Here is a 27,875-nt window from a genome sequence, read left to right on the forward strand (position 1 = left end):
CATGGTTACACGAAAAAAAAAAAAAAGCCATGTTGTTTATCTTGAAAATGGGTACTAGCAAGCAATATTTGTACTAGTAACTAGAATCTATATCTATTTATTAAAGATAATTTAAAGCAATATCTTTAGAAATAGAATTTCATCATGGCAACTGTAACACAAACTGTTCAAAGAAGTTTGCCTAACCCATCAAGAATTCATGATTATCTTTATGGTAATTAAATGTGTACTTTGTTTTTTTTTTATATTTTGTTACCAAATATTATTATATTGCTATGTATGAATGTTATATTATACATTTATAAGATTATAAAGATTATATACATAGATGCTAAGATCTATATAGATTCTACCATATGTAGTCTAGATCTAAATATTACAAATTAAAATAATTGTTCAAAGTCAAGTTTAAGACCCCTAAGCCTAAGTAGTAAGTAGGCCTAGATCTAGATCTAGAATTAAAGTTACATACACTGTCTTGGCATTACAGTACATAATACAGTTAAATACGTAATACGTAGACAGTAATACTAGACTCCATAGTCTTCTATAGTCTGTGATAATTTGATAATAAATAATAACATTAATATTTACATTTATTTACACTTAGTCTCAGAAGTTAACAGTTGGTCAGAAGTCACAATAAATTTATGTTTACTTTTAAATTTCTAAATCTAGAGCAGACCTTTCTTGTGATAATCATATTCTGATCATAAACATTAAATGATTTGACTGAGAAAGAATAGCCTAAATATTTAAATATAGAATCTAGATCTATAAGTATAATAAATCTATTCTAAGCTGTATCAAAGTTCCAAATTGAAAATTAGGACTAACATATAGATCTAGACTTAGACATCTAATCAATGCAATACACTAAGAATTAGATCTATTTATTATAGATTCTATTCTTTAATTGTTAAAAATATAGATGCCTGTATTGTTAGTATTTTTATTGTATTTAACATAGTGAGTCCATAAGTATGGGCCTAATCAGTTAAGTAGATAAAATCTAGAATCGAATCAGCTTTAGATCTATCTATACTTTTTTTTTGTTTTGTTTTGTAAGCAATTTTTCTTTTACAATAGCTATAGGCTTTAATTGACTTTTTTGGTCTATATATCTAAATATATTTTTATCCTTGCATTTGATATATTACACTCAAAGCCTCAAAGCTTTTTATCATTTATGTGAGAACCAGAGCTAATGAGTATATGGGTGATTGGCTAAGATTCAGATGAAGGCACATTGTCTGTAGTAGTTTACATATCCTAATATATCTTTCTATTCTATTTGTTAAGTGCGTATCAGAAAATATTGTAATAACTTAAGGGAGGCAACTCAACGAGGCACATATGTTTATTTACAAGACATCACAAATACATGTAGAGCAATGTTTCTTGAGCACAGCATCTTCCTTAGCTCTTGTCACTAAATGTGCATACCTTCTTCACTATCTTGAATGGCCGTGTGCATGGCAAGGTTATAACACTGCCCCCTAATGTAATAACTGAAGGGAGGCAACTCAATGAGACACAGATGTTTATTTACATAGAGACATGACAAACACATAGGACATCTGCCTTGAGCACAGCATCTTCATTTTGGCTCTAGACTTGGGCGGAAATCGTTCTCTCTCTCTAATGTCAACATCCTTCCTAGTCTGGTCACTAATAGTGCGCACCTTCTGCACTATCTTGGACGGCGGAGTGCATGGCAGGGTTATAACAATATGAACAAATCATATGTTTCAGTTTTAATTTGTTTTAATTGCTAATAACATTTTTTTATTGAATTTCTAACAGATAAAAATTATATCCTATCATCTGTTCGAGACCATGGCAGGGCATCGTTTCAAGCTCAGACAAACACAAGCCGCATTGTAAGTTTGAAAATTTAAAGGTTTTTCTTATTGTCTATGTCATTAAAGCCTGTTAAAAATGTATAATAAAGTGAGAATACTGTAATTACATGATATGCTGTTTTTAAAAACAGTATTATTTTGTTATATATTTATATATTTGTGTAGGAAATTTGTTTTTAAAATGAAGATTAATTTTACTTATACGTTTTATTTTTAAAAAAATAGAAGCGGGTTCCTGTTTACAAAACTATGTTTTCTGAGCTTCGCCACCATCCTCGATTTCAAATTCATCTTGATGTTTCTGACCCAGTACCAAAGTTTATTGGCAGAGAGTGGCGTGGTCAGCACGAGCAACATAGAGAAGCTCTCATTAGATATGCAACGTAAGAATATTGCAATTAAAAAAAAACTTTTAAAAACAAAATGTAAAAATGTACTTCATAAATTACTTAATTTGTTAAACCATTTCTAATAAAAAAAATCACAAAGCTATAACCTACCTTAATTATTAGGTAAAGGAATTTCACTTATATTAACTCTTTTACCTAGTATAACTCAGATACAGTAATAGCTTGTGGGCTTGATAAGATTATATCACACGCAATGATGCACAAACCTTATTGTTCACTTCTTAGTATATTGGCAGAAAAACTTAATAAGTTGTGAAAAAGAAAGTATAAAAAGGTTAGAGATAGAAAAACATGCTCAAATAAAATAATCAGAAAGACACAAGATAATATTCTTAATACTCCTGCTTTCCAAGTTCCATGCATCAAATAGATTTTTTTATCATGAAAACTTAATGTACAGTTTAAATCTCTCATTGATGGAGAATGAAGTGTCTCATTATTGAATATTAATTGGAATTCCCATATCTTGACATGCTGAGTTTGTATAATGAAGGGAACATCACACCATTAGTATATTATAGAACTAGCCTGCTGATTGAATTGGTAACTGTTGATGTGCACATTTTTTGTCTTTTTTGTTTAGATTCCATTCTCAACACCCCCCCCCCCCCCAACCAATTTTTTGTTTTTTCATTTAAAAAAAAATATAAGCTTAAAACATTTTATGCATGTAAATAATGCTGTTTTTTTTTTAAGCCACATGAGCTTCCTATTGTTACATAGTCAAACTATTATTTGTCCTTGACTAATGAAGTATCTTGTAATCTCCCTTTAGGTTCAACTATGATCCCAATGTTTGTATTCCTCAACAGGATCTCAGTGATTTCAATAACGCAGATGTGAGGGGAAGAAATCGTTATCTTTATGCTAAAAGGTAAAGGCTTAGAAGCTATTATTCTTTGCTTCAAAGACTTTAAAGTTAACAAGTCACTCTATCACTTATCATATTGGCTTTTGACCAAATATAATAGTCTCCTCATTAAATCACACAAATAAAAACTTTTTTTTTCCTTAGGCCAATAATTCCTTTCTTGCAACAAGTGCCACCTGAAGTGTTGCTAGCTACTGCCAGGTAAATGAAATCATTTTGTTTTAAATGCATGCTTTCACTGAAGCTTGTTGGGCACTTCCGCAGTGTCTAATACAAATGAACCAAATGGAGATAACACTCAACAAAATGTAGGATCCAAGTACACTGGTGAAAGGCCAAACAATCAAAAGAAGTTAGTCGACGCTGATACAGAATATCAAACAAGTTTAATATCAATGAAGGGAACCGTTGAATGTCAGCTAATTTGACTTATTTCTACAATATCCTGGAGTAGTATGTTTATGTCGACTTCTATTTCATTCTGACTCTAAAACCCAATCCTTGTTTTACTAGTCATGTCATTGTCACTAAGTAAAAACTTTTTTTGAAACAAATAATTAATTCCTAATGGTATTATAACAAGCTAATTAGCAAAGCCAAGTGGTAAAGTGTCTGGTTTCTGAACTGAGGGGTTATGATCAAATTCTGGTGAAGACTGGGATTTTGGACATTAGCATTTTTTAGACTACTCCTAAATCTATTTAGTTTTTGAGGGTAAAAGACATAAAAATAAAGAAAGAAGATGGTCATTGCAACAACCACATGACACACTCTTTAACCATGGGCCATAGTAATAGGCTTTATATCATTTATTTTTAAAATGTATAGTTAGATTATATCTAAGAACAAGGTTTAGATAAGAGAGGTTGGAGTATTTAATTACCAAAGCAAGAGACACTGCCTTAAGTCATATTCTGTTATATGCGACTTGACACTTTGACTGCTTTGTAATTCCTCTATAACTAGAAATTTGAATACATTTGTTGATGCTTTCTGGATGGTGGCATTGGGCAATCTTGGTTTGGGCTCAGTATTGTGTCAGGGAATATCTTGGCAACCATTAATCAACTTCTCCTTCACCTATCCCTTAGTCTGTTGGTCCATTGGGGCACCACACAAAATTTTTCAACCATCTTTCTCCATTCCTCCATGTCTTATGCTTTGGATAGAACCTCTTTCAATGGCAGGCCTGTCCATTCTTTTATGTTGTCTTCCCATCACATTCTCTGCCTGCTTCTTCTTCTTTTTCCTGGTACAGTTCCCTGAAGAAATGTCTTTACAAGCCCCAAAGACCTTGTAATATGGCCAACGATTTTTAGTTTCCATTTTTTTTACAATAGTCAAGTTATTTTGGGGTCCAATCACTGTAGTAACCCTGTCTCTAATCTCTTCGTTTGTGATGCTGTCTTTAAATTAATCAACTACTCTTTTCCAAAATCAGTAACTCACATTAGTGTTCATAAAACTGATTCATACAGTCATACTGATATTAATTAATTAATTTTGTTCATTAAAATTTTTTTAATCATGTATATTTTACCATTTAATCAAATATTCATACATTTTTAACAACATCTATTATGTTTGTTTTTTTTATAGACAAGATCCCTTGTCTGGACCAGAGAGCATCATGGCCAAACGTCCTCAGACTCCATTTACAAAAACAATAGAAACGCAAACTGATTATCGAGATCAAGAAATACAAACTGACCCTTACACTCCAGAGTATGTAGTTCGGCCAGGGGAAGCCCCTGAACTCCTGACACTTGCTACTTTGTCATTTGGTATGTTATTTTAGGTTAAATAAAGAATATGCAAAAAATTTTAACTAAATGATGGAGGTTCATAAGATTATTTGGTGCATATTGGTTTTCTAATGTTATATATTTTTTTATAGAATTAATTTAATATTACAGTCATCATTAGACTCTCTTTCTCTACTAGACAACATTCTTTTAGTTGAAATAAAAAATAAACAATTTTTTAATTTTTATATATCATGATTTTATAATATATTATAAAATAGAACATGCTAGGCACATATTTAAGGAAAAAAAAACACTTAATTGCTGCCCCCCCCCCCCCCATTTATTCATAGTGTAAATTTTATTTTATGGCTTCCTTCAGGGGCAAAACTGCTATGGATCTTCATAAAAATGAGATGAATGCCTGGGCTTTAGCTATGATTAGAATGATACCATCCAAAGAGCTGTTCCCCCTCTCCACAAAGCTGATGTGTCTAAATGAACGGCAAGTGCCAATACAGTTTTAGATCAGCTGCATATGCAGCTTCTGCCAGGATGTAGCACTATGTGCTGCAAGCTGCCTAAAGGTCACCATCTCTTCTTTTTCTTTGGGTTGACTCCTGAATCCTTTTATATGTTGGGTATAGCTGCAAGGCAACAAAAGTTTGAATTCAGCGTTTTCCTTCTCCTTGGTGGCTAGACAGATAAGGCTAACAAGCACCTCTTGTGAAAATAAGCTTGTATAATAATGCTAAACTTATGACAAAATGTTTTTGTTTTTTTTATGTTGCTTTTCATGTAAAAATTTTGTGTCCTAGGTCATGGTTTACCTGCTGGCCTTGCTGAAGTTGAAATGATTGAGCGAGCTCGAGCCAAACGGGCATGGGAAGCAAACCTTCCTCCTCTAAGTGATGTCTCACAGCTTGAGAAGAGAAGAAAAATGATGGATGAGATGGAGAGGAAAGAGTGGGCTCTCCGGGAGCAAGAGATTGAAAAGTAAGAATTTATAATAATGAACGAACTTAAATCTATTGCAACTAATAAGAATATCTTCTGAAAGAAGTTATGACAAGTAAAAGAATCTGTCAAAAGAAAAAGCTGTTTACCAATTCTTTTCAAGAGCTGTTTGTTTGTCTTTACATTTTGTGTATGTTCCTTCAGAAATAAAGATTATTACATTGTAACCCAAAACTCCTTAGGGATGAACCCAAGACCATGAAGACTACAGTCCAGAGTGCATAATACACCACCAGGCTATCTGAACTCAGATTAGTATTAAAAAAAAATAACATTAAAATAAAAAAAAAAACAACAGTAACCAACTGAATTTTAAAGCATTGTTCAATAGCATATTGTCTAAATCTGTCTTTTGTTTTTGTGTCCTAAGTATTTTGGTACAAATAGGTGCAAATAGTATACTATCTATAGTTGAAATGCTTCATTTTTTTTTAATTCTCTAAACAAACAAGAATCGATAGCAATAATATTTCACATTCTGAAAGAGACTGAATTTTAAAATCCACATTCTGAAAGAGACTAAGAATTTTTAATGCAAGGTTTGAGTTGTGTTTACTAGCTCCTAATGACAGCATGAAATTCTCTCTCATCCCTTTATCTTGGATGAGTATATTGAGCAAGCTCTAGTAGCATATCGAACTATGTAGATAATAATATAACTATAACTAATATTTTAAAATTAGAAAGCAACTATTATCTAATAATGGCTGCCTTGTCGTGCAGTTTGCTCGCTGGACTGTCGTTCGGATTTATCGATGGTCGAGGGTTCAAATCCTGCCCGCTCCCATCCCCCGTCGTCCTGCAGGAGGTTTGGACTAGGAAGTAAACTATCTTCAACTCTGAAGGAACATCCGAAACATGTAAAACATATTACCAAACATTTTTTACAATCAATTTAACCCTAACCTATATATCACTTGCAGGTTACAAGAAGCCAGGCTTGAAGTTCTGAAACAGTTGCTGAAGAGAAGAGAAGAAAATAATCAAGAGCTAAACATAAAAAGACTTGATCAGCTTTGGTATTCATTGGTTTTGCTTACAATAGTAATTAATATGTTAATTTTTCCCACCTATGTAGGGGTAAGAGTAAAAAAAAAACAATGCAAAGTTCTCTAAAAATCACATTTTTGATAGATTACAAACATTTGAGAAATAATTTATGTTCAAATAGGTTGATAAAATCTAATTTTTTTCTCATCATGTTGTTCTCCAGGGCCATAAAGCAAAAAACTAAAGAAGCCAGGATAAAGAAACTTAGAAATGAACACATTAAAGGTTAGCAAATCTCTTTGTTTCTTTGGTTGTTGTATAGGCAAGTTTGAGAATTAGCCTTGTACTGCAAAGAGAAAAGTTTTTCTTTGACTTTCTCAAATTTTATCACCTTTGAAGACTGATAATGTACAGAAGTTCTTCTTGCACTCTGGGTAAAGGAATATACTGCACATGTGTAGTGGTATGTTATGCTTTATTTGGTCAAGTGGGTAGCATATAAATAAATAGATCAAAGGAAAAAAAATATTTTAGATTACAAAAAATCTCTAGTTAGACCATACTGGTCCTTATTTAAACATGACTTATAAGTCAGCATGAAGAGACCTTGTGGCTTCTAGAAAAGTCTTTTGTTTTTTTTTAATTTTTTAATTGGGAAATTACTCCTTTTAGGCTCTTTCAGTGAGTGGAGTCTGATTCATATCAATAGTACTAAAGCTGTACCAGATTAATGTTCTTTCAATTTACATCTTGTAATTGTTACTGTACTTTCTGCTTTGTTCTATACTGGGATTCACATTGTATTGAGTTTAAAAAGCATTCAATATTCAACAAGTTATCACTGTGTGGATTCCAGAGTGTAACTTAGAGAACATTTGTGCAGAGAGACAATAATAGTATAAAAACAATATATTTAAATGTCGCTACCTGGTCTTGGCTGTAGGCGTAGCGGCGTGGGTACGTCCGTGTGATGTAGGTACCTCTTCTGGTACGGCTATAATACTCCTCTTAGCGAAGTACTTTATTAGACGCACTAGATTTGCAAGTGCGCAGCATTACTAACATACTAAAGTCTCCAATGACAACATTTAGAATTACTAATGAACACAGTGGTAGCAGACGTGGAATTTATTATATATATAGATAAATTACAGAAAATACAGGCGACTTCAGCCGTCACTAAATATACACCAATAAATACTGGCTGTTCATGCCACGTGGAATAAGTAATCACATCAATGAAATGTTCAAAATATAAGTCCAAAGAAAACTCTCAAGTCAACATTAAATCAAATTCATTAATATTCATTCATATTACAGACAGAGAAAATCGTACATCCACTCTCTGCTGGAGTTCTTCACTAACTAACTTTTACCCTTATTTCAGAGTCCTTTAACTTATTCACATAACCTCGTGCTTGCCCGCACGGAATGTTACAATAGGTGACTGCGTGTCACTTCATGTCACAGAGGTTCTAAAACTGGACTGTGACATACGCCCCACACTCCAAAAAGATTTTTGACCAAAAATCTTTGACAAATATATTTTACATTAATACCACTGTACAAATATATATGAGCTTAGTCTATTATTCTATCAAGTGCTGTAAGTTCACTCCAATTGCTCATATCATCTTATATAATCTTAGTAATTATGTATAACATCATATAAATTACTGAGTCCAAAATGTATAATCATTTATATACTTAATTCACTGAGAGCAAAATCACTGAAATGTCACATTAATTGTAATGAAAAGTACCTCCATCAAGTGTTAACAAACTTTATGCATACATTTGTACTGAAAAAAAAATTTGTACAAACAATCACATGCTAATCAATATAAAAAAAGGAAAAAATATACAAGTTATTCCACATCCAATGTTTTACTATAATTGTAGATGCACAACATTATCAATGTGTATCATTTGACACACTGAGTAAATTTACTCAAAATGATAACAGAAAAAAATTTCATATTTATTTACAACTGTGATGTGCTGTGTCAAAATATTATTCTAAGTTTTGCCATCATCAAAAGGAAAAAAAAAAATTTCAGAGACATGTCAATCCAGTTCAAGGTTGACCTTGCATAAGACTACTATAAATAGTCTGAGTGTAGTATTGAAGTACAATAGTAAACAAATTTCCATGTTTATAAACATTCATTGTAGTATTCAGGTGTGTAAAAAATTTTAGACAATATTTACATCTGTGAGTTGTTATGAAAAAAAAAATTCAGGTCAACAGTTCAAGTAGTTCACTGTTGTTTACATCTCATTGTTTACATTGCTGTGCACAATCAGTAATGAAATACAATATATACACACAAAATAAACACATCTGGTATTTGTCATATTACAAGTTGACAATAAAATACAATGAGCAAATAGATGATCTGTTATTGATCATAAGCATAAATGTCATCATGACCCAAAAGAAAAGTGTAACAATAAAGTGTCATGACCTATTTGCAAAATGTGTAGAATGTTAATTTGACTAAGTTGACTACTACTGCTTGTTTCTAAGTGCTTTGTACTGGTTATTTATTCTATCAGAATGTCCTGGCTGATGTGTTTAATGTCATTATTTTCACTTGTTTCATTTTCATGTATTATGTATCTGGATAAAAAGTCAGCTATTACATTTTCATGTCCTGGAATGCTTTCTAAATCAAATTTGTAATCTGAGAGAATGAGTGTCCATCTGTTTATCCTGTCATTTTTTAGATCTTTTCTTTTTAGTGCCAGTAATGGTTTGTGATCACACTTAATGCTAAAAAATCTACCTAACAAGTAATTCTTGAGTTTTACAACTGACCATACAATGGCTAATAATTCTTTCTCAATCACTGAGTATTTTCTTTCTGTTTCAGACAGTGTTCTACTGATGTGTACTATTGGCTTAAAAAATGACTCCCTTTGCTGTAGTAGGCATGCCCCAATACCAGTGTTGGAGGCATCAGTGTATAGTGATAGTGTTGATGTTGGGTCAATACTGGCTAATTCTAGTTTCTCATTAAATTTATCTTTTAAGTTGCTTAATGCTAGTTTACTTTTTTCATCTATACAAATTGTGTTTCCATGCTTCTTTTTAGTAAATTCAACAAGGGGCTCAATTATCTGTGCATAATTTGGAATAAACTTTCTATAAAAGTTGCAAAGTCCTAATAATGATCTCATGTCTTTCTTAGTCCTAGGTTCTTTTATGTTTTTAATCTTTGTTAGGTTTGTTTCAGTGGGTGTAATTTTGTCATTGGTAATGCAATATCCTAAGAATTGGATTTCAGGCTTGGCTAGGTTTAATTTCTTGGGGGATAATGTCATGTTGTGTGTTCTTAGTCTTGAAAATATTTGCTCTAGTACATGAATGTGTTCCTGTTGTGAGTTGGTGAAAACACAAATGTCATCTACATAAGACAATACCTTATTTATGCCTTCTAATAATTTTGACATGCATTTCTGAAATGTGGCTGTACTATTTATTAAGCCGAATGGCATGACATTCCAGACATAGATACCTTCTAGGCCTGGCATAGTGCATTTGAATGCTGTATATTCCTTAGAGTCAGGGTCCATTTTAATCTGCCAGAAGCCTCTGTTTAAGTCCATTGTTGTGAATAGGGATGATTTACTTAAAGTTGTAATTATGCTGTCAGTGTCTGGTAGGGGTTCTGGGTCTATGACTGTGCATTTATTTATTTCTCTAAAGTCACAGCAGATTCTTACTCCACTGTCTTTCTTTTTTACAATGACCATGGGTGATGCATATTTACATGTTTCTGATCTCTCTATCTTCCCATCTTTAATTAAGTTGGTCATTTCTGTTCTAACTAAGTCCTCATATGCTTTGGGGATACTATAGGCTTTTGTCTTAGTTGGTAGTGCTTTGTTGAGTTTTATTGTGTGTTCTATCAGATTGGTACATCCTAGCTTTTGTGTAATTACATCACTATATTTAACTGTCAAGTTCTGTAACATATCATTTTCAATGTTTGGACTACTGTTGTGTGTGGTGTTTATGGTGCTTACTATATGTTCTTGTATGTTGTGTTTGGTTTCTAGATCAGGTTCAATTATATCTGTGTCAGTTATTTGTCTCTTATCCAGTTTTACAAGTTTGTCAATATTGAGTTTGCATTCTCTACCATCTTTATCAATGATGTACACTTTGTTATTAATTCTCTCTATAACTTTAAATGGTCCCTCATTCTTATCTTTACAGTGTTTGTTTTCTATCTTAACAAAAACTTGGTCACCTACATTTAGTGTTCTTAGTTTTCTATTTCTGTTTTTTATTTTCCTATGCCTTTCTAGATTTTTGTCCATGTTTATCTCTGCTAGTTTTATTCCTTGTCTAAGCTGTTGTTTGGTCTGAATTATCCAAGGATGGTACTGTTCTATGTTTTCTAAGTCTAACATGTTGTCAGCCCATAATTCTAACGGTCCTTTAGGTTTTCTGTTAAATACAAGCTCATAGGGGCTGAATTTGGTGGTTTCATGGATGCTAGTGTTGTAGGCAAATATAGCATAACTAAGAGTCTGGTCCCAGGTGCTCATTGAGTCTCTTTCTAGCTTATATATCATCTGTTTTACAGTTCTGTTCCATTTTTCTATTACTCCATTTCCCTGTGGTGAGTAGATAGTGCTATGGACTAGGCGGATGTTAGTCATTTCTGCAAATGCTTGGTTAAGGTGGGACTTAAAGTTTGATGCATTGTCTGACAGTAACTTATTAGGGAATCCAAATTTTAGAAAAAGTGTTTTTAAGCAATTACATATGTCAATAGCCTTTATATCTTTTAGAGGAAATGCCTCTGCCCATCTAGTGGACATGTCAATGATACCCAGAATATATTTATTCCCTTTACTGCTGGTTGTTAGGGGTCCCATTATGTCCATGGCAATTTTGTCCCAAAAATAGTGAGATTTATCTGATTTCTCTAATGGGGCTCTAGTTACTGTTTTTTGTTTGGCACATTCTGTGCAACTGTTTACATAGTTCTTAATGTCCTTTCCCATCTTTGGCCAGAAGAATTTGTTGGCTATCTTAGCATATACTTTCTTTTTTCCTAAGTGTCCTGCTGTGGGGTCATCATGTGCCATATTTAATATTTTAGCTCTTAAAGTTTTAGGGATCAGGATTTGAAGTCTAGTACAGTTTTCTTTCCTGTTATATCTAATGGCTAAGTTGTTAATTTCTATGTGGTGGTTATTTAAATTTATCTTGTTATAATCTTTGCTTAAGAGGTCTTGTATTGTGGTGTCATTTTTCTGCATAGCTATTAGTTCCTGCCTAGTTATGCCTATTTCATTGAGTAATACAGTGGGGCATTCTATTTCTGGTGTTATTTTTTTATGTGATCTGGTTTGAGCTAATAGTGCCTCATGTTTAAATAGGGAATATTTTTGTCTATCTTCTGCCCATTGCATAACTTCTTCTAGTGTTGGATCTTTTACACCATCTACATTGCCTATTATTAGATCTTGTGCTGGGGTGTCCATGACTATGGCTTCTAGTTCTCCTGTAATCCAGGGTGATTCTATTAGGACTTTAGCGGTCTTGCAAATATCGAATTTTTGTACATTTGCATAGGTCACTTTTACTGTATCTTCTAGATACTGTCCTGGTTCGACTAAAGAGGCTTTAACTATTATTGCCGTGGCTCCACTGTCGCGAATTGATCCTACTTCTTTAGAATTAACATAGGATGGAAAGACTTTTATTTTGGACTTATTTGCTTGCATGTAGGCTACATTTTCCTCTCTATGGGTGTTGGTGTTATTGCCACTGTTGTTTCTATTGTTTCCTCTATTGTAGTTGTTTGGGTGGTTGCTTGTGTGGTAGTTATATTGGTCCCTTCTAGATTGCCTGTTTCTGTTATAGCTATTGTGTTGGTAACTGTTTGCAAAACTTCCTCTTTCATTGGGACTTGCACTCTGGTGTAGTCTATGTGGTCTATTATTGTAGTTATTGTTGTTTTGTTTGTAGCTGTTTGGGTTGTAGAAACTAGTGTAGCTTCTGTATCTGTAATTGTTATTGTAGTTTATAGGAGCTTTGCATTGGTTTTTTACATGACCTTTTCTCCCACAATTGAAACAAGTCTTGGTGTTGGACCATTTGAATTTGTCATTGTTGTTGTTGTTGAATGTTGTTGCTGTGGCTACTAGTTGGTGTAGGTCTCTTTTGTCAATCGTGTGTCCAGGGTGACTGTCTTTAAATAGATTTAGATTCGTTATCAGTTCAGTCTCTGTCTTGATCTTCTTTTCCTTAAGGAAAGTAAATACTAAGTCTGTCACGTTGTTGAGGACATTGTCAATAAGTAGCATGTCTAGGATTTGTGTCGGGTCTTTGATGTCACATTTTGCTAGCTCTAACCATTTTATCATGTTAGTCCTCATGTCGAATATTATTCTGTTGAAGTCCCCATCTTTTTTCAATTTAGTGTCCCTGAATAGCTTACGATAGAAATCTGAGTTTTTTCCAAAGTGTTCTAATAATCTAGTCTTTACTGCCGCATAGTCTTTCTTTTGGTCTACAGTTAGAGTGGAAATGATGTTGAGGGGTTCTCCTGACAAATTTGCTAGTAGGTGTTTGGCCATGTCCTCATTGTCAAGACTATAGGTTGAGGCTATATGCTCAAATTGGACTAAATAGTTTTCAAGTGTTTCATCTTTTGAATTATATTTGTGGAATTTGGAGATGAATGGCTTTGTTGTAGACTGTTGGGTATTAATGTTGGAATTTGTTTTGGCAGCTTCTAGTTTAGCTAACTCTACTTTGTCTTGGCTTTCTCTTTGTTTAGTTTCTAGTTCTTTTAATGTTTTCTGATGAGCTCTTTCAGCAGCTCTTTCTTCCCTATCTTTATCCTTTTCTATTCTATCTTTTTCCTCCCTTTCTTTCTTTTCTATTCTATCTTTTTCTTTTTCAGCCTTTTCTAATTCTTTTTTGATAAATTCCTTTTTCTCATCCCCTTCTAGTTCCATGATTTTCACTAGCTCTAAAATTTTGTCATAGGAAGACATGTTTAATGCTTTGTGTAGTTAATTAAGTGAGAAAGGAATGTACTGTGTTATACTTGTCAATACAGTGTGTGTCAATTATTTAACATGTGTATATTACACAATAATATAAAAAATTCAATCAATGGTTACAATGTAATGAAAGAATGTAGTGATAATTGTCCAATGTATAGATCTAGATCAAAATTTACTCAGTTGCTCAATTATAAACTATTCAAATTCAATATTCACAAATATCAATATATGTTATACATGTGTGCTGTTGTGCCAAAGTAAAATAGTAAAAAATGTAAATTAGTAGAAGAAACAAGAAAAATATATATACAGTATAAGTAAAAAGGACAAACACAGAAACAATATAGAGAACAACACAGTCTGCTTTTAAAGAAATTAATAAAAAGTAGAAATGTGACAGGAGAAATACAGATATATGGATACAGGACTTTTAAACAAACAACAATATAGATACAGATTAAGTACACTGACAGAAATACAAACAAGACTCAACAGCTAAATAAATATTTTCCCACTATATTCTATGACCTCCGTACCAACAAGGAGAGCCTCAAACGCATTGGGCCTTATAGAGGTTAAAGAACAAATAGGATAGACCCTAATAGATCCTATTGTTATGATAGTTCATACAATAGTCCCTCTCCAGCCACCCTTAAAAGAACACTTAGAAAAATGAAATCAAAATATGGCTCCAAAAATGCCAAGAGTTATCAATTACTAACTCTACTAACAATCAAGTTTAATTACTGCTATATCAAAGCAAAATCCATGTACTTTATAATCATATGCATGTATTTAATTTGTTAGTAATGACTTACAGACTTTTTTCTTGTTGACTCGTGTAGTTTAATCCTCAAATAGCTTGGGTGGTTGACTAATAATCCATGTATAGGTAATCCAATTTAAGAATAATAATCCATGTATACTATAAGTAATCCAATTTAAGAATACACGTTACTATGAGCATTAAAGTGGTAGAAGAAAAATAATCCAGTTCAATGCCATAAGATGGCTCAAATGCTCAAATTTATAGTTGATACAAGTTCTGTCTAGTACTTCAAAGTAATCCACGATGATGAATAGTGGCGAGCACTAGTGATGAAGCGGTGTATCTGTCATTAGTGTCATCAAGCGATGTCTTGAATGGTATGGCTCTTTCTTTCAGACGACATCTGTAGCTCTAGATCTAGATAGGAGTCGAGTCGTCTTCTGTTTCACACCGGACAGGTGTCAGCGGTAGATCTAGGAACAGGGTTGGCGTTGAATGGATCTCAGGATGCAGGTGTTACTTGAATGGATCTTGTGGGCAGGCTGGATTTCATACTTGTTTAGTTAGCCGCCATCTTGAGAAAAAAAGTACCGGTCTAAGGAAGGTGTAGTCTTGCGCTTGTTTACTGTAGAGGCGATTGAGATCCTTTTAAGACTCCTTTACTGGTCACCAAAGGCCAAATGCCACCTATGTTGTAGGTCCCCATACTGGCCACCAAATGTCGCTACCTGGGCTTGGCTGTAGGCGTAGCGGCGTGGGTACGTCCGTGTGATGTAGGTACCTCTTCTGGTACGGCTATAATACTCCTCTTAGCGAAGTACTTTATTAGACGCACTAGATTTGCAAGTGCGCAGCATTACTAACATACTAAAGTCTCCAATGACAACATTTAGAATTACTAATGAACACAGTGGTAGCAGACGTGGAATTTATTATATATATAGATAAATTACAGAAAATACAGGCGACTTCAGCCGTCACTAAATATACACCAATAAATACTGGCTGTTCATGCCACGTGGAATAAGTAATCACATCAATGAAATGTTCAAAATATAAGTCCAAAGAAAACTCTCAAGTCAACATTAAATCAAATTCATTAATATTCATTCATATTACAGACAGAGAAAATCGTACATCCACTCTCTGCTGGAGTTCTTCACTAACTAACTTTTACCCTTATTTCAGAGTCCTTTAACTTATTCACATAACCTCGTGCTTGCCCGCACGGAATGTTACAATAGGTGACTGCGTGTCACTTCATGTCACAGAGGTTCTAAAACTGGACTGTGACATTAAAGAAGAATCTTATTTGGTACCTTCATTAATGTTTTAACTTTTTCCCCCTTAGTTCAAGGAAATTTCACTATTATATTTATTATCAGGCTTAAGTTTTAAAACTCATCTTTCTGTTAATATTACTTAAATAAAATTCACTGCTAACAGTATTGAATACAGCTATACAGCAAAATGGTTCTAATAAATTGTTCTATTTGTATTTGCCATTAAAAATTACAAAAAGGGCACATGGCCTAAATTGTGCTGATGGGCTAAAAATCCAAATCCAAATTACAAAAAAAAAACAACATATTTCAGAAATTTTATTTTTTTTCCTTTTGTTATTATTTTTTTTATTAAATTCTTATGACAAAAGTTAAAAAAAAAATTAAAAAAAATATTTAAAACTACATCAAATATGTAGGCCCTTTATATAATTTTTTTTGAGATAGTGTGCAAAGTAAGAAATCACTTTTAAAATTGTGGTTGGTCATTGTCTTTGTAGCATATTATTCTCTTTAAACTAATGCCCTTTATTTTACCTGCCTTAAGGACAATGTTGTGGAAAAGCATCTAAGTCAAAGTCTGTGATTTCCCCAAATCTTTTTTTGAAGATCAATCTTCATTAATATTAAAAAAAAACTTATTTTCAGTTCTTAATAAATTGTAAAAAAAAAATGTTTTTTCGAATCTTTTACATTTTTCGGATGTTCCTTCAGATTTGAACATTATCTACTTCCTAATCTAAACCTATCTCTGGACAGCGTGGGATGGCAGTTGGTAGAGTATGAGCCTGGACCATCAAGGACTGAACAACTGTCCAGGGCACATACCAAACGATTTGTCAGACGTAATATTACTAAAACTATTTTGTTTTTGCTTCAGCTATCCGAAAACTGACAGAGAAACGAGATAACAAAACTAATATTTATGTTCAGAGGGCTATTATCCAAGATTATTCTGATCCTGGTTCACAGACCTTTGCTCCTCTCACTAGAATTGGAGTTTTCCTTGATCGAGGTTCAGAACAGTACCTTGTCAAGTCTCGGCATCTTTCTACATATCAGGTTGTAAAATAAAAATATCTATACATTTTATATTTAGATAAGTAAACTGCTTCATATGATTCTTTTTAAAAACATAAACGTTATGTTTAGTTGATGCTCACCTTTACTATACCATGAAAAAAAAAGATCACCCTTTAATTTATATTCTGCTGCAATTGTTTTGAGACTTTTATTTTGACTATTGACAGGGCTTGCTTGAACTAGAAGCTTCCCTGCCTGACTTTGTTCTTCACCCTCGAATCAAAGCTCCTAAACCAGCCACAGTAACTAAAGCTGGATTTATCAAGAGAAAGTTTAAGAAAGAACAAGAGCTGGCTGAAGCATATGAGGTATATTCACAAAATATATATATTCTATTGTCATGAATATGAGGCCCAGTGGCTGAGTGGTAAAGCGTTGGCTTCTGAAGTGAGAAAACCCGGGTTTGAATCCTGGTGAAGACTGGATTTTTTTATTTCGGGATCATTAGGGCACCTTTAAGTCCACCCAGCTCTGACAATAGTTGGGGAAAAGTAAAGGTGGTTGGTTGTTGTGCTGGCCACATTACACCCTCATAGACTATGGACCACAGAAACAGATGACCCTTTACAACATCTGCTGCATAGATCGCAAGCTCTAAAAGGGGATTTTAGGTACTACTTTTATTTGTCATGATGGATTGATTTCATAGGAATTACATAGAAGTACAAAGCTATAACTTTATATATTAAACATTGAATTCATATATTTATTTATAATTATATATTTTTAAAATGTAGGTTAATGTAATCTAAAAGCAACAATAATTATGTTTTCCTTATATTATAAAGATTGGCCTATATTTTCTTAACATTTTGGAATGGTATGCCAGCTGAGATATGAGTGTTGATAGAGTTATACTAACCTTTTACATTATATGTTAGTAACAGTTACAACATTCTTATCATCTCCCTTTTTGACTATTTTCTTTTTGGCATTCAGTACTATACTTTTCATTTCATAGTTATTTTATATTAAACAATATACTTCAGGCTATGAGAAATTTTCGCTTAGAAATTGAGGTGAAGTACTTCATATTTATTTTGGATTTCTTTGTTACATTATTTAACCACCAGTTGGTTTGATCTATATTTATTAAGAGCATTTCTTTGAATTGTTGTTTTTTTTACTATTATTTTCTATTTGCTCTTTTGAGCTAACATTATTTGTATTGGTAAAAAAAAGTGTCTTGATGATCTTTATGTAGAACATCATTGTGCTAAATATATTAGATAAATATTTAAATATTCAAACATAGAGAAATATCACTTGCATTTTGTGAATGCATTGCATTTAATCAAAATCTAATAAAATATTTAGAAAGACACAAAGTAGAAGGCATATTCCTCATTCCATATGCTTGGAATGAGTTGCTTGAGGCAGCCAAGAAGACCAATGACTTGGCAGAATTTAAGTAATTGGTTAACGCATGACTAGATGCATAACATGCATGCATGACATAGTCATCTTCTTTTTTGAAGTAAGATCTGTATTTTATGTCAACTTCAGATTTAAAAAAAATAAATATAAATAATCTGTTAGTTTTATTATACACCTATTGGATGTTCCTTTAGAATCAAAGATTATTATATCCTAGCCCAAACCTCCCACAAGACAACAGCCCAGAGTGATTCAAGCATAATATCAAATGTTTATTATTATTATTTAAAATGTCTTTCATTTTCATATTTGTAAAAAATTATTAACACACTTTTCTTTATGTTGTATTCCTTAATTTTTTTCACATTAAATATTTGTTCTGAACTTTCAGGCCATAAAAGCTGAAGAAGAAAAAGGTCAAGAATCAAGAGCTCTACGCTTCTTGCAAAGAATTGAAAGGCCTGTTCCTCGTCCACCTACCCCAGAAATAGAGATACTTGAAGATGTAAGCCTCCATACTGATTTCAAATAGTTAATTTTATTTTTATTTTTTTTATATAAAGAATGCAAGTCTACTCATTCATTAATTTTTAAAATTCTAGTTGCATTTTTTTAGGAAATTGTGAGGCCAATATTATTCAATTTTATACAAATATGTTAAAATCAAGACAGTGTTTGCGACCATTTTTTTTCCGCAGTTTTTTTTTTGTTGGCATTAGATGGAAAAAACTTATAGTTTAACATTGAAATGTATTTGTATATCAGTGCAGGTATACAATTTTTTAACTTGGGGAATATAGATTTTACATTTCTGTTTACCTTAGTATCCAAACAAAGTTCTTGAAGAAGAGGTAAATGTTTCTTGAGAAATTTATTTCCAATTTATTTGGTATTTATTTCATTATTTTATTTCAATTTTGGTTTCATTGTGCTATTATATTTATTTTTGCTGAAAATATTTTTATTGGCAGTTTATTTTTTAATATGTTAAAAATTATTTTTTATTAGAAGGCAAAATTATCTCTACATTATTCATGTTTATTTCTTTTAAAATTGCATTCATGAAAAAAAGGAAATATCCTTTGAAGTATTAGTTTTAAACATTATGATTAGGGAAACATTTTTTCATGTTCCTTTACCTACTCGGTACATAAAAAGAAATAAAAGATGATTTGATAAAAAAAATTTTGGGGAGAATTTTTTATATTTATTTGATTCTTTCTTTTCATATAAAAATGAGTTTCAACCCTCAGTGAGAAAAATTTGATAAAAGAAAATCTTAAATGTCTACAACTTTTTAAAAGATGTCCATTGAATAGTCATATTTAGTGAATCTCTATTTTTTTCACTTTCAGGTAGTCTTAAAGATAGTTGAATCTACTAAATCTGCTTTTGCTATTGTGGATGCTGGGGGGGAGCAATTTCTGGCATTTTTGTGGTTGTCATTTATTTAGTTTTCTTTGTTAGGTACCTTCTTGTTTTCTCCATGACAAATGCAGGGCTATGCTCTTCCATTTCAGTTCAACCAAAATCCAACACAATCTTTTTTTTATTAAGTTACAAGCTATTTTATCATTGGTCTTTATTTACTTATATTTTTGACTATCATTATTCATATATAGTTTCAGATTAGAAACATTTTTTTAAATATTTTTTTTAGGTAAAAGAGAACAAGGAGTTGGCCATTATCTTTTTGCAACAAGTTTTCAGAGGCAGAGCTATACAGAACAATGTAAGTCTTTGCATTAGAAACTTTGGAAAGAGTCAGTTAATTGATTGATTTCTGATATGATTCCTCTCACTGCAAAATAAAATCAAAATACAACTTTTTTGTACTGCACTATTTTTATGCTAGAAAATTTGTATCTTGAAAGGATTATATGCCTTTGTATGTTTTTCTTTCCATTAATTGAAGAGTTTAATAAACAAATGTTTAGGACAATTTTGTGCACTGTCTTCTAAGTCTAGATCAAAATGGCTATCACTAGAATATTATAAAGTCTAGTTGATTTATACATTTGCTTAACATGTATTTTTTTTTCAGGGGTGGGGGATTGGGTGTGTTAAAAAATGTTCCTTTTTTAAAAATCTAACATTCATTAGTCATTTAAGATTTTAAAAAAATGGCCCTTTATATATATATATATTGTATAAAGGAGATATTTTTTTGTTTTGTTTTTTCTTGCCCTACTTATGTTCATAAAGAGCACAGCTCAAGTCAAAACATGTCCTGCAGAAATATGTGTTAAGTGTAATAAAAGACTGGATTTGGTCAAAGAATTATGGGTACAGATAATTTTCCATTCAATTTTCTGTTTCTTTTAGATGTTTGAGGGTAAAATGAAGAGGAGAGAACTCATTAATGAGATACGTTCTACTCATGCATTACAAGAAAAAGAGCAAAACATGAAGAAACATGAAGAAAAAGCGACATTAACCCTCCAGAGACAGAGGAAACTACATGAACACAAGGTCAGTTTTTTTGTCTCTACTATAGGCCTATTAATTTTGTTCAGAATAAGACGTTGCATAATTTGAGCACTGTAAAATTTGCTAATTTTTAAATAAATTTGTTCTTCAACCTGGTCTGATTGTAACAATGCAATTTATGTTGAGTTTCAAAGAATAAACAGATCCCATTCATAGAATTGATTTCCATTGTTTTCCTGCTTCTTAAGCTAGGAATTTTGAGATAGTTTCAAAATTCTCTGGGTCATGCAAAATATATTAATAAGACATTGTTTTTGAGTCCTAAGGTTTAACAAGAGTGTAGTAGCTCTTGTGGTTATACAAAACAAACCATACTTATAGGCTACATAAAAGGCATTGGCTATAGTTTCTCTCATTTGGAAGCTGCTATTGATTAGGCCATTCAGTGCTATTTATAAGGATTTTTATAAGGATTTTATGTTTAAAACAGATGTTTAACTTTGCAGTTTATTTTTTTTTATTCACTTCGTTTGTATAAAAAAAATTTCACAGGAATCCTTGATTGATGAGTCATTAGCAGAATTGGAGAGTAAGAGTTTGGGAGAGATGTTTGACTTTCTGACAAAAGAGCTAGTTAGGCTGCAGGAAGAAAGGAAGATACATGCTTTCTCTATGCTGGCTGAGAGGCAGAGGAGAATCAGGGAAGCAGAAGAGAGTGGAAGGAGGCAGTGGGAGATAAGACGAAGGAGAGAAGAAGATGAGATATTCAAGCAGGTGAGATAAATTATAAATACCTCTTGACTTAGAGCTCCCAATGAACAGCTCATGTTTTGTGTGCTCAGTAGAGGGTGTAATGAATAATACCAGGACAAGTATTTGTTGTTTTTTTTTGTGTTGAAAAATAGGGTGTAGGCAACATCCACAGTAAACCTTTGGCACTGACACTCATAGACAAAAAAAATATCTGACTTAAAAGAGCACTGCATTTGTCTTCAAACAGACAGTCTCATGTTTTAATCCTGGGAGCACACTACATTCTTTTGGGGAAAATTATGACTGTTTGTCATTGTGCTGGCTATAGCACACCCTTAACTGTTAGCCACAAAAAGTTACTTACTTTGTTTTCTGCTAGATCTGAATGAAAACTTAACATACTTAATTTTTTATTTTACAATGACATAATAAGTTTTCATATGTATTTGCAGTATCATAATTTTTACCACCATATATTTTTCTCAGGTGGTCAAGACTCACCAGGTCACAGTGGACTCGTACCTGGAGGATATCATTGCTGGATCAATTGATAACACAGCCACTGATCAGGCCCGCAAGGAGATAGAAGAACAAGCTATTGCTATTAATGATCTGGCCTATGAAGTAGAGGACAGGTAAACTTATGAAACTCTTCTTTACAGATGAGCAGAATAACAAGCAAAAAATAAAAAATCCTTTTTTTTAAAAAAAAAGGCTTATCTAAAGGGGAACAACTATGTCCTGCAAACTATATCTAACAATAATGAACATGTTATAATGTTATTTCCCTTATTTGATATCAAACAAAATAATTAATTACTAATAATTAATTGATTAATTGAGTATTTTAGTTTATTGATTCATGTTTTATTAGGTACAATAAATAATTGTTTCAAGTATCTACATGATCAGAGAATACATGAGGGAGAAATAGCATTAACAATTATTAGGGTGAGGGTTAGACTAAACCCAAGAAATTTAGCATTATCTATGAATACTAAAGTATTAGTTTCCCTTGTTGGTATTAAACAAAATAATTAATTACCAGTAATTAATTGTCTAATTGGTTACTTTAAAAAAAATTGATTCATGTCTTGTCTATGCTAATAAACAATTGTGCGAAGTTTCAACTTGATCCGAGAATGGGTGTGTGAGAAATAACATGTACACACTTTTTACCAGACAGACAGAGTGAGTTAAAATAAGCTATGTAAAAATTGAACTGCTTCTCAGTTCTTTTTTAAGCTTAGCTAAGTGGCATCTAGCTTACTTTCCTATGTGAATGAAATATTCAAGTTTCAAAAATATTTTTGTTACTGTGACACAAATGTAATTGGCTGTAGTTGTGCAAGCTACCCGAAGCACAGTCAGTGTGTAGTGTAACTCCTGTACACATTCTCAGAGTACTGTGTAATCATGGCTCATGCTATTGATGAAATGGTAAATTTTCATATAATACTTTCATAAACTAGAATGCAGTTTGATCAAACCCATTAATAGCAAGGCTTTGTTATTTAAAATAAAATTTGTCCCAATCTCCCATGAGCATCTGTAATATAGTTATAATTATGTGTGTCTTTATTATAAAAAAAATTCTAATATATTTATGTTGATCATGAGGCTCACTGTAACAAAGTTTGATAGAAAAAGCCAAAAAAAAACCAACTTAGAAATGCATCAGCTCATTAATTCTAACAATAAATAAGAACAGATTTTTTTTATTTCAAAACATACATTCCTGGCATCTATTTATGTTTTACATGTTGAGTGCAGTAAAGTTTAAACTTGTTTTTAAGCCTTGAAAAAAAAGGGTTAAGCTCTTTGTACTTTCTTTTTCTTTTAAAGGTTAAAGTTTTTAAATATAAGTTGTCTCAAAGTGAGGATATACCTGCGTCTGCTAGGATAATGTTATACCTGCGTCTGCTAGGATAATGAATTACTGATCCATGGCTTCCACTGAATATTGTGTCAGTTGCAGATATAGTCTTCGTTATGGGATGGGATGGTATGTGTGCTTGAGATGCTAAGTACACTTGAACTTGGCTTGGCTACCTATGAAGGGGATTCGAGGTTTGACACCCGACTGGAGCAGATTTGTGTTTACTGAGCGCTTAAAGGCAGAACCGAAAAACCTTCTCCCAGATAAACCTTACCCCACCAGTCCACAAATAAGATTGGACCATAGCGCTCTGAGCTGCTATAAGCATGAAAATAGTGCTATATAAAAGCTATAATTTATTTTTAGTATTATAATATATTGCCAGGAAACATTATCATGATGGTCTTCCTTGTTATCTTCCTCATGTTAAAAGCATTATCATAAAAATATTTTCCAAAATTTTGTTAGTTTAATTGAAAAACTATAATACAAAATAGTTATTGATCAGATAACTGAAAGGAAAAAAAAAATTCCGAAAACAAAAATTTCTTTAAAAGTTTTTTTTTTTTGTGATAGTCTTAGTTGATAACTGGTTTTAATTCATTTCATACAATTAGAGAGTGACAGCTCTTGCATATTTGTCTTCAATTTTAATTTATGAATACAATATATCTATCTAGTGCTATAAAAATAGTTTCATGTGATTATTACTATAACTGTCGCACAAATAAATTGCTCTCTATTTTGTGTGTGTGTCTTACCAGCCGTGACAAGTTGGAGTCGGAAGAAATTGTTGCTGACCTTGTTCACTGTTTCCTGATTCCCGAGGCCAAGAAACAGACAGTGCGAGAAAAAGGTGAATAAAAGAAAGTAACTTGGTTTTCAGGGAGGGGGTGTGTGTTACTGCTTTTAAGGTGAATTGAGCTCTTTGGGTTGTCCCCCAAAGTTTAATTATATATATAATTATGTTTACAAGACACCGATAGCAAAGACAAACAGACACAAACACTCTTTTGTTCCCCTGGCAATCAAATCATTAAATAAGAACAATCTGGTATAAACTTTGTCACATGTAAATTATGAGTGCGTCTGGTGTGAATGTACACTTTGGTTTCTTATAGTTATAATGTTTTTTGTTTGGTGTAATGCACAAATTGTAAGACAAATTTCCTTACGGATAATAAAGATTATTATTATTATTATTATTATTATAATATGGAGTATTTTAATATCTATGTTTGTAAGGATACAAGTTAAACTTAAGAACGTAATTTTGTTTTGGGGGAGGGGGTACTGCTTTTGAGGGGAAATGAGCTCTTTGGGTTGTTCCTCTTAAGGTTTAAGTGAATCTAAGAAATTATATATAATTATGTTTATAATATGTAATATTTTAACATCTATGTTTGGAATGTATAATATAATATAATATAATGTATAATATAACTTAATCTTTCTCTATTTTTTTAATTTCTTAAAATTCTTTTCTTTTAAATATACATTTTTTTAAAATTGTTTTGAGTAATCAAAAATTAAAACAAACATATCTTTGCAAAGTTCACTGCCATGCTTAAAGGGACATCATTACTAGTGTTAACTGCATAAATAAAGGGCCTACTTTGTGGTTTTTACTCAACTACTTTTCTAGTTTTTTTGTTATTTTTTTTTTGGGGGGGGGGGGGGGGTCTGTAGCATTATTGATAACAATATTTTTCAAAAGCTAAACTTATTCCAATTATTAGTTTCATTGTTGCTAAAAAAAAAGTTGATATTCTAAACCAAATCCTTTTAGGTAGAGCTTTAAGTGGTAAAGCCCCATGAATTGCAAAGTCTGAAAGGGGGGTAATTTACTTTTACTGTACCTGGTCATTTTACCAATGGAGATGTGTTCTACAAAATATTCACTAAAAAGTGAAGGACTGGGACTAGCTAAACTAGAGAATAAAACATTTCATCTAAATTTTGTCATCAAGAAGTGACATTTCATTTTGAAATTCATAAATTTTTTCATAAATTGTTAAATGAAACTCTATCATATAGGTTTTTATGGACTATTTCTTTTTTTTCAGTGAGACGAACTCAACGAAGATTTCTATTAGCTGCCCACAAAGAAATTCACAAGGAAGGAACCGATCTCATTGCACTGAATAATAAACAAAAACTTTTAGAAGCTGACACTAAAATGTCAATCGGTCAACAAAATTCAGAAGAAACAGAACAACAGCCAAATGAGCCTCAGTAAACTCATCATTTATAGAGAAAAAATATTTTTTTGCTTAATCATTTTCTGATATTTTAAAAGACTTAATAATAGAAAGAAGAAGTTTAGCATGGTGGGTTTTATTTGTTGTTGTTGAATAATTTCTAATTTACACACAAAAAAAGTTTGGCCTTGTAGTCTAAAAACAAGTGAATAATACTGAAATGTTTTTAGTCAATAAATAAATGGCATCTGTGCTAAACAAAAGTTTTTATATCATAAAAGAAAATAAGTTTAGTATAATGACGGAGAATGAGCAGTCCTTGGAGTTATTAAAAATCTTTTATCATTGAAAAACTATTTTAATTATCCTTTACTTTGTACTTTCTACATGTCAGAAGGCATATTAGACAAAGCTAACAAAATGTAAATCATTGTTTTGATCAATTGTATTTTGGCGAAGAAATCCTCACTGTAAGACATGCTTGATTATATTATTTTTTATACTCACTTTAAACGAAAATATTTATAACTTTAAAGTTTTACTTTCTTAAAGTTTATACTAACTACTATGTTAGTCATATTTATATAATATATTTCAACAGTGTAAATATACATAATTATTTAGGTCATGTCTTGGTCTGAAATTTTTACTCAATCAAGTTGGACACTTTCATGTTCAGATTTTAACCCAACTCTTGGTGGCAGAATATACACAGACATTAATATACACATGCTATATAAGGTTTTTAGTATGTGGAAAAAAAAATTAATGTTTTTTATTTTCCCTCTTAAAAGACATTGTTATTGGTCTTTCTGTTGCTGTGTGTGTTTTGTTTGTTGGTTTTATTTCAAAGTACAATGAACTGTTGGTTAACAAAAATGTAAACAAAGCCAGTATTTGCTATCAGAAATTATACATTCAAACCTTGAAATAGAAAAATAGAAGTTCTGTTTTTTTTTTAAAGCCAAACTAAACTCTCCAGCAATGAAGTTTTTTTTTACCCAGTTTGATGTTGAAATTTAATCTATTTGAAATATCAGTACTGGACGTCACAATTTTAAATGTTATATTTAAACTCAGTATAAGGGTTTGCAATGTAATAAAGGCTTCAAGTTGAAACTTGTTGCAAATATTTTTAATAAAAATTTAAACGTTTTAGAAATTACACATTACAATTACAAAAGCAACGTAAATTAATAGTGATAATAGTGATGCAATTAAGTTGTGTGACATGTATACCAACTACACTTAAAACTTAATGAATGTCAATTCAAGTATTTCACTTATCCTGCAACTTTACACAAGAAGCTCAGAATTTTAGTGTAATAAATACATATTATCTGTTAAACAGCATTAAAAGCATCTAATTAGAAAACATTGATCATGAGGTCATTTAACTTACCTAAAAGTTATTTGAAAACATTGATTTATGAATATCATAGATTTTATAAATCAGATATATCATAATGAGATTTAATTGTAAGTAAGAACATTTCTTATATATTTTTTTAGTTACTTCGTCTATGAAAGAAGATTTCATGCATCATTGCTCAAGCTTAAGAGTGGATTGTTAGTAGGATTTGAACCCTTGATTTATGTGTTAACAATCCAAAACATGTATGACTAACCAACTATCCATCTTTCATTGAGAAATCTGTAATTTTTTTATCTTACATATTACTTCCCAAATATCCAGGCATTCTTTTTTTATTTTTTTAAGCTCATTTCAGCTTGGAATGGGTTAAAGTAACTACTCAGAAAAAAACAAAATTCAAATCTTTTAACTTTTAATTATATTAGTACACCATGATATAAGGTTTTAATTTTTTAAGATGATGATCTGTTGTAAGTATTTTTGTATTTTTGTCAACATTAACTACCTATTTTCTAGATTAACTCAAAATCTTTTATATAAAAGCTTTTTTAAAGCCATTTTTGCTTCTTCAAATTCATTTGTTCTTAGAAATCACAACACACAGTAAAGGTTTCCATACATTAACAAATTGTAGACTTTTGAACATATAGTATTCTTTATAAAAAATTATACACACTCTCCATACTTGATAAATATTACTACTGCTAGGTGTGCTTGTATTTTTTTTTTCTACTTTTAAATAAAGATTGGTATAATTCAAATGTTTATTTCATTTTTATCTGTAAAAAA

At 31.7% G+C, this 27,875-nt stretch overlaps 1 protein-coding gene across 4 annotated transcripts; it reads left to right on the forward strand.

Annotated features, from left to right (window-relative positions):
* Positions 1–27,847, forward strand: LOC106066586 (cilia- and flagella-associated protein 91-like). Of its 4 annotated transcripts, XM_013225655.2 has the most exons (20): positions 1–214; positions 1,807–1,883; positions 2,091–2,248; positions 3,051–3,149; positions 3,291–3,347; positions 4,746–4,930; positions 5,710–5,887; positions 6,832–6,927; positions 7,122–7,183; positions 16,869–17,050; positions 17,239–17,379; positions 18,061–18,090; positions 18,840–18,953; positions 19,273–19,299; positions 20,109–20,180; positions 20,774–20,920; positions 21,431–21,652; positions 22,118–22,266; positions 24,275–24,366; positions 25,577–27,847. In XM_013225655.2, the coding sequence occupies exons 1-20, from the start codon at positions 145–147 to the stop codon at positions 25,747–25,749; spliced, it is 2,331 nt and encodes a 776-aa protein (XP_013081109.2). In that variant the 5' UTR covers positions 1–144; the 3' UTR covers positions 25,750–27,847. The 4 variants fall into 4 exon arrangements, with proteins under 4 accessions (XP_013081109.2, XP_013081110.2, XP_013081111.2 ...); XM_013225656.2 differs by lacking the exon at positions 19,273–19,299; XM_013225657.2 differs by lacking the exon at positions 18,061–18,090.
* The last annotated feature ends 28 nt before the right edge of the window (positions 27,848–27,875 follow it).

This window comes from Biomphalaria glabrata, chromosome 14, assembly GCF_947242115.1.
Source record: "Biomphalaria glabrata chromosome 14, xgBioGlab47.1, whole genome shotgun sequence".
NCBI classification, from domain to species: domain Eukaryota; kingdom Metazoa; phylum Mollusca; class Gastropoda; family Planorbidae; genus Biomphalaria; species Biomphalaria glabrata.